At 53.8% G+C, this 11,371-nt stretch overlaps 1 protein-coding gene across 1 annotated transcript in view; it reads left to right on the top strand.

Annotated features, from left to right (window-relative positions):
• PCYT1A (phosphate cytidylyltransferase 1, choline, alpha) overlaps positions 1 to 11,371 on the top strand; it is a 45,737-nt gene that overhangs the window by 11,605 nt on the left and 22,761 nt on the right. The window contains exon 2 of the mRNA XM_015425249.1: positions 4,536 to 4,688. Coding sequence (XP_015280735.1) covers positions 4,572 to 4,688 — 117 coding nt within the window. The 5' untranslated portion in view covers positions 4,536 to 4,571. The remainder of the gene's footprint in view (positions 1 to 4,535; positions 4,689 to 11,371) is intronic.

The following is an 11,371-nucleotide window of genomic DNA, read 5'->3' as shown; positions in this document are numbered from 1 at the left end:
TCAAGGACAGCTCTTATCAGAACTACGGCTTGCCCAAGGACATCCAGCAGGTGTAAGCGGAGGAGTGGGGAATCAAACCCGGCTCTCCCAGATTAGAGTCCGCGCACTTAACCGCTACACAAAACAAGTAGATGGCACAGAGATCCTGAAAAATCCATATCCTCAATAGGTTAATTGGCACCCAGATCGCAACGGCTGGATTCTCTCCCTGGCAGCCTCCGGGGTCTTGTAGCTTTCTCCCTCGTGGCCCTGGGGTTTCTTGGGATGCCATAGAGACACACCAGCACGTCTTAGCATCTAATGTATCTGCTGCATGTCATGAAACACAGCTTGGCCACTATGTTAGTCACCAGTGGGTGGCCACGTTGAAGGGTGATATTCGAATCTAGTAGCACCTTTGAGACCAGCAACATTTTCCCAGGATGTAAGCTTTGGAGAGTCGACGTTCCCTTCATCAGATATAAGTAGGAAGGGAGATCCATAGGCCAGTTTGAGCCAGTTTGGCGTAGTGGTTAAGAGCGGCAGACTCTAATCTGGGAGAACCGGGTTTGATTCCCCACTTCTCCACTTGCACCTGCTGGATGACCTTGAGCCAGTCACAAGTTCTCTCAGAGCTGTTCTCCCAAGGACAGTTCTGGAAAGAGCTCTCTCAGCCCTGCCTACCTCACAGGGTGTCTGTTGTGGGGAGGGGAAGGGGAATGAGTTTGTAAGCCACCCTGTGACTCTGAATGAAGGGCGGGGTGTAAATCCAATTTCTTCTTCTTCCCTTTCTTCTTCTGTCCCAGTCAAAAGGTGGGAGGATGTTTGCATTGCATCCTGACTCCCTTCTTTACAACCCCCCCACACCTTCCGACTGGTATATAGGGGCTCAGGGATCTACATCTGACAGCGGGAGTTTTGACTCTTGAGATCTGATACCCTGGGAAATCCACCATGGAGCTCGCTAGGTGACCTTGGCCCGGTCACTATCTTCGCTTCCTAACCTACCTCACAGGGCTGCTATGAAGATATTCATCTCTGACCTTAATATTTTGTCACACGGACAGGGAAGGAACAGAGAAAAGTAAAGTATCTTCTTACTTCTGTTCTCCCCATGCTTGGTGTTCTTCTGAACCTGGATTATTTTTGCACTCACCCCGCTTCTTGGCAGGCCTGTCGCTATGGTGGGACTTTTGGGGTCTCCACCCCCTTGCTTAGAGGCACAGCCCCAAAATAATTTCTCCTGTAAATGCTTTTTTTCAATCATTTTAAAACATTTTTAAAGGTGTGCGCTCCTTTAAGCAGCGTGGGGTGCTGTGGTTGACTAATTCCCGCACGCAGCAAGGAGGGTTGGAGTAGGTGACCTCTAGGACCCCTTCTAACTCTGTGTCAAGAAACTGGTCTCCTTTCGGAGAGTTTTTCTGTCTTAAGTGTTGGCTTTCTCGACTATAGAAGTCATCACCCCCACCTGCCGGCTTGTTATCCGAATTGTTGCTCAGGCTGGCAGGAGTGATTAACCAGAGTCAGTTCGGTGTAGTGGCTAAGTGCACGGACTCTAATCTGGAGAACCTGGTTTGGAGGGTGGACTCTGGCATTATATCCTTCTGAGGGTGAACCCCCCCCCCCCCCCCAATCTCCAGGATTTCCCAAACCTGGAGTCAGCCGCCTTAGTCATCGAATCATAGAGCTGGAAGTGACCTCCAGGGTCATCTAGTCCAACCCCTTGCACAATGCAGGAAATTCACAAATACTTCCTCCCCCACACCCCCAGTGACCCCTGTTCCACACCCAGAAAATGACAAAAAAAAAACCCTCCAAGATCTCTGGGCAAACTGGCCTGGACAAAAATTACTTCCTGACCCCAAAGTGGCGATCGGCATTTCCCTGGGCGTGTAAGAAAGGGCCACGAGAACTAAGCACTGAGGCAACCCTTCCTGCCCTCCCTCTCGTGATCTGCCTAAGTTCACACAATCAGCATTCCTTTGGCTGGAGTCATCTCCTCGCCCTTAAGACCCACTGTAGGAGTTCCCCGCTGTCATGGAGAGCCTTCTCCACCCCCTTGGTCATGGCAGTTCACTTTAGGCCCAATCTGTCAAATACCATGAGTCACGACTGAGCTCACCACTCTATTTTGAGCGGCTACGGCAGGGCCTGTCCGAGCCCAAATTCCCAAACTGGAAGAGGGAGGGCTGTCCTGACTTACCAGCTGATGGGGCCAGGTGCAGGAAGTCCAGATCACATGGTCTGGCAGCACAGAGGGGGCAGCTGGGTTAGAACCATAGAGTTGGATGGGTCGCTAGAGGGCATCCAGTCCAACCCCCTGCTCAATGCAGGATCAGCCTAGAGCAGTGATGGCGAACCTTTTAGAGACCGAGTGGCCAAACTGCGACCCAAAACCCGCTTATTTATCGCAAAGGGCCTACACGGCAATTTAACCTGAAGACTGAGGTTTTACTTTAGAAAAAACAACCCATACATTAACTTAAGATGATCCAAGCAAAGTAAGGAAACCAATCCCAAATGCTTTCGTTTACTTAAAATACTCACCAAAAAAAGAGAGCAGTCATGTCTCCCCCCCTCCACACACACACACACACGCCTCTTCCTCTCCAGACTGACCATTCCCAAGTCCCTCAGCCTTTCCTCACAGGGCTTCTTGGTCTCCGGGCCCCCGATCATCCTCGCCGCTCCCCTCTGCACCCGCTCCATTCTGCCCACATCCTTTTTGAAGTGAGGCCTCCAGAACTGCACACAGGACTCCAGGTGTGGCCTGACCAATGTGGTGTGCAACAGGACTCTGACATCTTGCGATTTGGATGTTATGTGTATGTTATGCCGAGACCACATTAGCCTTTTTTGCCGCAGCATCACGCAGTGGGCTCAATGAGTTGGGGCAGACCTGTTCAGCACAGTTGAGCAGGCATGGGATTGGCCGTCCCACCCCCCGCTTGGAACGCCTTTCTTCCTCCAGCCAGCCATCCCAGTGACACCCAGGCCTGACCCTTCTGTCTCCCAGTTCGAGCCCCACCCTGCCTGGCAAGTAAGTCCAGCCCAGCAAAAATGGGAGGTAGGTCCAGAGAGGAGGGAATGGAAAGCGAAGGTCAGCCTTTCCCCCAGGAGTCTGGCTAGCGGTTTGCTGAGTCAATCGATGGTGATTCAAGGACTTTGAGCCACTGGGACAGAGAACGTTGTCTGCATTCTGCACAAGCCAACCCTTATTCTTCCACCATTTCTGATAACATGGAGATGTAATTGGGGGGGGGGGGTGTCCCCAAGCAGTGTTCCCTCTAAGCTGAGTTGGTGTGAGCTAGCTCACAGTTTTTTAGCCTCTGGCTCACAGGACTCTAATCTGGGAGAACTGGGTTTGATTCCCCACTCCTCCACTTGCACCTGCTGATGTGACCTTGGGTCAGTCACAAGCTCTGGCACAGCTGTCCTTGAAAAAGAGCAGTTTGTGTCAGAGTTCTCTCAGCCCCACCCACCTCACAGGGTGTCTGTTGTGGGGAGGGGAAGGGAAAGGAGTTTGTAAGCCGCTCTGAGACACCTTCGGGGAGTGAAGGGCGGGGTATAAATCCAATCTCTTCTTCTTCTTCTTCTAAGCTGAGTCAGTGTGAGCTAGCTCACAGTTTTTTAGCCTCCCGCTCACAGATTTTGGTCTTAGCTCAGGAAGGAGGGCTCCAGAGCAGACTAACCAGTGTTCCCTCTAAGCTGAGTTGGTGTGAGCTAGCTCACAGTTTTTTAGCCTCCGGCTCACACCTTTTTGTCTTGGCTCAGGAAGGATGGCTCCAGAGCAGACTCATTTATGCGGCAGCCAAATCGCCCGCTCACAACTTGAATGCCAGCAGCTCACGAAGCAGAACTTTTGCTCACAAGGCTCCACAGCTTAGAGGGAGCACTGGTCACAAGTGCACGAACCCATTTGGCAAGTCCCCCTGCCGTACAACGAGAAGCAGTGTGGGGTAGTGGTTAGAGTGTCAGACTAGGACCAGTGAGAGCCAGATTCGAATCCCTCCACTGCTGTGGATGCTCACTGGGTAACCTTCGGCCAGTCCCAGCCTAGCCTACCTCACAGGGGTGTTGTGAAGATAGAAATGGAGGGGAGGAGACCGATGTAAGCCAGTTTGGGTCCCCGTCGGGGGGGGGGGGGGGGGAAGGCGGGGAATAAATGAAACCGGTCTGGAAGTTTGTGTTCTTTATTATTTTATCAGCACGGCAGAGATGCCAGCTTGAAAACCGTCACGCCTCATTTGCCATGGGAGGGGCGTTCTGGATGTCTGGCCCGCTGCCCAAGCCGAGGGCTAAAATAAGCCCCGCCGTCTGTCGCAAACTCCTGTCCGGATTCCAACATTCCGGCTGGGTCACCGGAGAAAGACGTCTCCCCGCATCACACTGCAGCAGGCGAGACCGCTTGAGGGGGCGGCTCCGCCGGGCGTTCCCACCGTGGGCTCGGCGGTCACAGCTAGTCCCCATCGGCATCGGGGCTCCTCCGCACAGAGCCCTTTCCCGCTCGGCTTCTCTTCCCCAAGAGATCACACGCGCCACCTTTGTCTCGGCAGGTCTTTCCAGCCGAGCTGCCGGACGCGATCCGTGGGATGGAGCCCCAGGGCTCAGCCAGGCTGAACTCCAGGAAGAGGAGGAAAGAGGGGGTCGGACCCAACGGGGCCACCGAGGCTGACGGCATCCCGACCAAGATGCCCCGGAACTGCTTGGTAAGTTGGGGCGTGGGGGAGCGATGGATTAGGTGGGACGTTTCTGAGCCGCTTGCTTGCACTTGGTGCAAATGAGCGGACCCGGAGGAGGTGCTGGAGAGGGGAGCTGGAATGCTCCAGGGGACAGTAGGAGGAAGGCAAGCCAGGGCTCCTTCAGCTAAGGAGGGGGGAGGCAGCAGGGCATGTTTGAGTGGGAAAAAGGATTTGTTCTTCCAAATTGAAACTGACATGGAGCAGACCAGCGAGAGTCCACCTAGTCCCGCATCCTGTCTCCCACAGTGGCCAACCGGTTCTTCTGGGTGGCTAACAACAGGGCAGAGAGGCTGAGGCCTTCCTAAGAACACCAAAAGAGCCCTGCTGGATGAGACCAGTGGTCCCTCTAGCCCAGCACCTTTTCCTCACACAGTGGCCAGCTGGTTCCTCTGGAGGGCCAAGAGCAGGGCAGAGAGGCTGAGGCCTTCCTAAGAACATCAGAAGAGCCCTGCTGGATCAGACCAGTGAGGGTCCATCTAGTCCAGCATCCTGTCTCACACATCAGCCAACCAGTTCCTCTGGAGAGTCAACAACAGGGCAGAGAGGCTGAGGCCTTCCTAAGAACATCAGAAGAGCCCTGCTGGATCAGACCAGTGAGGGTCCATCTAGTCCAGCATCCTGTCTCACACATCAGCCAACCAGTTCCTCTGGAGAGTCAACAACAGGGCAGAGAGGCTGAGGCCTTCCTAAGAACATCAGAAGAGCCCTGCTGGATCAGACCAGTGAGGGTCCATCTAGTCCAGCATCCTGTCTCACACATCAGCCAACCAGTTCCTCTGGAGAGTCAACAACAGGGCAGAGAGGCTGAGGCCTTCCTAAGAACATCAGAAGAGCCCTGCTGGATCAGACCAGTGAGGGTCCATCTAGTCCAGCATCCTGTCTCACACATCAGCCAACCAGTTCCTCTGGAGAGTCAACAACAGGGCAGAGAGGCTGAGGCCTTCCTAAGAACATCAGAAGAGCCCTGCTGGATCAGACCAGGGGTCCACCTAGCCCAGCATCCTGCCTCACACAGTGGTCAACCAGTCCCTCTGGAGGGCCAACGACAGGGCAGAGAGGGGCTTCTCATTGGCCATCAGCGACCTGCTTGGCTGTGCTGATGGTTCCATTGTCAGCTGCCACCACCGTGTTGGTTTTATTCTGTCTCTCTCTGCTCTCTCCCAGTGTCGTTTTTAAGTACCCTCTTATCCTCGTACTTCAGCTTTGTCTGTGTGGTTGGCATCGCTTCCTGTGGCAGCTCTTTTTTGGTTGCCCCCACATTCCGTGTCAGCATTCCAAAGGTGGCCACCGGCTCAAAAAAGGGGTGTCCACCCCTGTCCTAGCAGCTGCAGTGGCTCAAGTGGTTAAGACGCTGAACTGCAGGCTGTGGAAGGTCGGTAGTGCAGCAGTTCGAGACCCGAGTTGCTGCATGACGGAGTGAGCTCCGGTCTCTCGTTCCAGCTCCTGCCAACCTAGCAGTTCGAAAGCAAGAAATTGCAAGTAGATAAATAGGTACCACTTCGGTGGGAAGGTAACAGCGTTCCGTGCGCCTTTGTCTTTAGTCATGCCGGCCACATGACCACAGAAACGTCTTCGGACAGCGCTGGCTCTTCGGCTTGGAAACGGAGATGAGCACCGCAACCCTAGAGTCGGATTCGACTGGCTTTCGACCAAGGGAACCTTTACCTTACCCCTGTCCTACACAACTCTGCACCCTCAGGATTTTAAATTTTATTTTCTGGTTTCTCTGGTCCTTAAGGACACAAACGTAGTCTCCGGTGTATCTGTGGAAGACCTTGTGAAAGCTCAGTGGCCAGAAGGTGGAAAGGGATCTCCATTTTTCCCGGGCACTGACGCTTTAATAGCCAACTCCACTCCCCTGCACAGCTTTCAGGAGAAGAAGATTTGAATTTTATACCCCACTTTGCTCTACCTTAAGGAGGCTCAAAGCGGCCTTACAATCGGCTTCCCTTCCTCTCTCCACAACAAGGCGGGTTGCCAACTCAGCGTTCCCTCTAAGCTGAGTGAGTGTGAGCTAGCTCACAGTTTTTTGGCCTCCAGCCCACACATTCTTGTCTCAGCTCAGGGAGGAGGGCTCCCGAGCAAACTGACTTCTGCAGTAGCCAGATCGCACGCTCACAACTTTAATGCCGGTAGCTCACCCAGTAGAATTTTTGCTCACAAGACTCCACAGCGGAGAGGGAGCGTTGGTCGCTGTGTTAGTCGGTCTGTAACAGGAGAAAAGAGCAAGAGTCCAGTAGCATCTTCAAGACTTAGCAGTATTTATGGCAGGGGAGGAGCTTTCCCAAGTCACTGCTCGCTTCTTCAGATAACAGCTAGTACGTGAGCAGTGACTCACAAAAGCATCTCCCCTGCCGAATATTTTGCCGGTCTTTAAGGTGCTCCTGGACTCTCGCTCTTTTCTCCCCACAACAGGCACCTTGCGAGGCAGGTGGGGCTGAGAGAGTTCCGAGAGAACCGTGACTGGCCCAAAGCCACCCAGCGGGCGTCACGTGGAGGTGTGGGGAATCAGACCCGGCTCTTCAGATTAGAGTCCGTCACTCTTAACCACCACACTATGCCGCCCGTGTACATTTTCAGGCAGTTCTTGTCATTCCCCCCCCCCCTTTCAGAATGAAGAAGAGATTGGATTTATACCCCGCCCTTCACTACCCGAAGGCATCTCAGAGCGGCTAACAAACTCCTTTCCCTCCCCCTCCCCACAACAGACACCCTGTGTGAGGTAGGTGGGTCTGAGAGAGCTCAGACAGAGACTGCCCTTTTTCAAGAACAGCTCTGACAGAACTATGGCTTGCCCGAGGTCATCCAGCAGCTGCGAGTGGAGGAGTGGGGAATCAAACCCAGTTCTCCCAGATTAGAGTCCGCGCACTTCACCACGACACCAAACTGGCTGCAGTTGCATTTCCTCAGATGTTGGGGTGAGCCCTCCAAAGCGTGGCGCCTGATTCTCTTTCTTCCAAACAGCAGCGATTTGGTCTTTGTGACAAGTGTGGCCCAGGCGAAAGCGTAACCCTCGGGATTAAAGACCATGAACGGCTTTCTCCTTGCCCTCCCCAGGCATTCCTCTTCCCTCCGATCATTCTTTCCAGCTGCCGCCCGAGCTGAGTCCCTCCCACAATCTCATCTTCCCTGCCCAGCAGCCATCCTTCCGTCCCGGTATCGGATAGCTGCTTCGGCTGAGTCTGCTGCTGAGTCCCCTTTAGGGAAGGGCCACAGCTCAATGGTAGAGCAACTGCTTAGCATGCAGAAAGTCCCAGGTTCAGAAGTAGAAGAGGAGGAGGAGATTGGATTTATACCTCGCCCTTCACTCAGTCTCAGAGCGGCTTACAAACTCCTCAGAGCGGCTTACAAACTCCTTTCCCTCACCCTCCCCACAACAGACACCCTGTGAGGAAGGTGGGGCCGAGAGAGCTCTTGACAGAAACTGCTCTTTTTCAAGAACAGCTCTGACAGAACTATGGCTTGGCCAAGGTCATCCAGCAGCTGCAAGTGGAGGAGTGGGCCATCAAACCTGGTTCTCCGCGCACTTAACCACTACACCAAATTGGTGTACCCAAAGGAGTCTCAGAGCAGCTTACAAACTCCTTTCCCTCCCCCTCCCCACAACAGACACCCTGTGAGCCAGGTGGGGCTGAGAGAGCTCTGACAGAAGCTGCTCTTTTTCAAGAACAGCTGTGCCGGAACTACAGCTTGCCCGAGGTCATCCAGCCAGGTGCAAGTGGAAGAGCAGGGAATCAAACCTGGTTCTCCCAGATTAGAGTCTGCACCTTTAACCACTACACCAAACTGGCGCCTCCAGTTAAAAAGAACCAGGCAGTAAATTATGTTAAAGACCTCTGCCTTTGACCCTAGGGAGACGCTGCCGGCCGAGTAGAGAATACTGTGCTTGATCAGTCAAGGGTTTGATTTAGTAGAGTTAACTTCATGTGTTCATGTTGCGGGGGGGGGGTTGGCTCAGTGATAGAGCAACTGCTTGGCCGTCCAGAGGAACTGGCTCCAGTTGAAAGGACCAGGCAGTAGGTGATGTGAAAGACGTCAGCCTGAGACCCTGGAGAGCTGTAAAGAGGGTCCGTGGCTCAGTGGAAGAGCCTCTGCCTGGCATGCAGAAGGTCCCAGGTTCAATCCCCAGCATCTCCAGTTAAAAGGACCCGGCAGGAGGTGATGGGAAAGACCTTGGCCTGAGACCTTGGAGAGCTGTAAGGAGGGGCCGTGGCTCAGTGGAAGAGCCTCTGCTTGGCATGCAGAAGGTCCCAGGTTCAATCGCCGGCATCTCCAGTTAAAAGGACCAGGCAGTAGGTGATGGGAAAGACCTCAGCCTGAGACCCTGGAGAGCTGTCAAGAGGGGCCGTGGCTCAGTGGAAGCGCCTCTGCCTGGCATGCAGAAGGTCCCAGGTTCAATCCCCAGCATCTCCAGTTAAAAGGACCCGGCAGGAGGTGATGGGAAAGACCTTGGCCTGAGACCTTGGAGAGCTGTAAGGAGGGGCCGTGGCTCAGTGGAAGAGCCTCTGCTTGGCATGCAGAAGGTCCCAGGTTCAATCGCCGGCATCTCCAGTTAAAAGGACCAGGCTGTAGGTGATGGGAAAGACCTCAGCCTGAGACCCTGGAGAGCTGTCAAGAGGGGCCGTGGCTCAGTGGAAGCGCCTCTGCCTGGCATGCAGAAGGTCCCAGGTTCAATCCCCGGCATCTCCAGTTGAAAGGACCAGGCAGGAGGTGATGGGAAGGACCTCTGCCTGAGACACCCTGGAGAGCGGCTGCCAGTCGGAGCTTGATAGACCCAGGGTCTGATTCAGTACAAGGGCAGCTTTATGTCTTCATGTGCTTTTGGTGCAGACCTTAGCAAGCCGAAAATCCCAATCCTCTGCTGGGTATTATCTGTTGTTGGGCAGGTGGTCCGGCTCCGACCCAGAGGACCGGGATCTGGCGCTTCAGGATGTAGTGGGCTGGCTTAGACTGAGCCGACTGAAACGGAATCCAGTGAAGATGGAGCCCATTGCCAGCTTTCGGCGGGGCACCATTGGTGCCAGCGGCCGGGGGTCAGGAGCTTGGGAGTGCTCCTGGATGCCTCCTTAACAATGGAGGCCCAGGTAGCCGCCACTGCCAAGGCGGCCTTTTACCACCCACGGCTGATCAGGCAGCCGTTTCCCTTCCTCGGACGCAACGACCTTGCAACAGGGATCCACGCGATGGTCACCTCGAGATTAGACTACTGCAACGCTCTCTACATGGGGCTGCCCTTGTCCCAGATCCGGAGGCTGCAGCTAGTGCGGAACGCCGCGGCCAGGCTGTGGTTGGGTCTCTCTATAGGGGACACATCCAGCCTGTGCTGAGGACACTGCACTGGCTGCCTATAGCGTATCGGAATCGGTTCAAGGTGCTGGTGCTAACATTTAAAGCCCTACGTGGTCAGGGGGCCTGCCTACTTGAGGGACCTTACAGAGAACACTGCTGTCAGGGTCACAACATCGCCTGACCCTCCCTGGTCTGAAAAAAGCCAGGCTGAATGTCACCAGAAGCAGGGCTTTCTCAGTGGTGGCCCCAACCTGGTGGAATGAGCTCCCGGAGAACATCATTGCCCTGCGGGACCTCTTACAGTTCCGCAGGGCCTGCAAAACGGAGCTCTTCCACCAGGCTTTCGCTTAGGGGCCGCCACTGATGAGTGTGCCCTGGAACATCGTCTGGTCTGAAATTTTGGAACCCCCTCGGGCATGAGATTCCGTTGGACGCTACCCCTATCGTTGGATGGGATTCGGATGACCACCAATTTCTGTTGGGTTACTTGCAACTGGTGTTGTTTTAACTGGTATGGTATTTATTAATTGCTTTCACGTGGTTGTTTATACGCCATTTTAATGTCGTCGGCCGCCTTGAGCCAGATCTCTGTAAAGGCGGGATATAAATATAAACAATAAATCAATATTATTGTTAGCGACGGTCTCTCCACCCGTGTGTGCAGAGCTCTTTTTGTAGAAAAAGCCCAGCAGGAACTCATTAGCATAATAGGCCACACCCAACAGCAGGAACTCATTAGCATATTGGGCCACGCCCCTGATGGCAAAACTCATTAGCACATTAGGCCGCACCCCCATGTTACCAGAAGTGTGGTTATCCAGCTACTTATCCAGCCACACCCACCTTTTGCTTGTTATTCTGTTTACCTTGTTTGTTGTCAAAACCCAGAACTTTTTTTGTAGCAGGAACTTCTTTGCATGTTAGGCCACACACCCCTAATGTAGCCAATCCTAATGAGTTCCTGCTGTTGGGTGTGGCCTATTATGCTAATGAGTTCCTGCTGGGCGTGGCCAACTTGGGAGCTAGCTGGAACTCCGTTCCTCTGCGTTCTTGCCCCAAAATAGCCCTGCATGTGTGTGTTCCTTTGAGGTCCTTACAGTCCACGTGTTGGTGGCCAGCAGGAAAAGCAGAGTGGGAGAGGCTACCAAAGGAAAGAGAGTGAACAAATTCATACCTGTGGGGCTTCATTCATTTCACTTGGAGGTGAAGATTAAAGGGTCTGAGCCAAAGGCACTTTTCCACATGTCATAGACATTATCTTCTTGGACTTGGATGGAGCGGAGGTCCATCAGTGGCTCTTAGCCACAAGGTATAGATGGAAGACTCTGTCTGGGGCAAGTGATGCTCTGTATTCTTGGTGC

Source organism: Gekko japonicus, unplaced genomic scaffold (genome assembly GCF_001447785.1).
Source record: "Gekko japonicus isolate JY-2015 unplaced genomic scaffold, Gekko_japonicus_V1.1 scaffold2, whole genome shotgun sequence".
NCBI lineage: Eukaryota > Metazoa > Chordata > Lepidosauria > Squamata > Gekkonidae > Gekko > Gekko japonicus.
The sequence above is the reverse complement of the archived record's forward strand: the minus strand, read 5'-3'. Positions and strand labels throughout refer to the sequence as shown.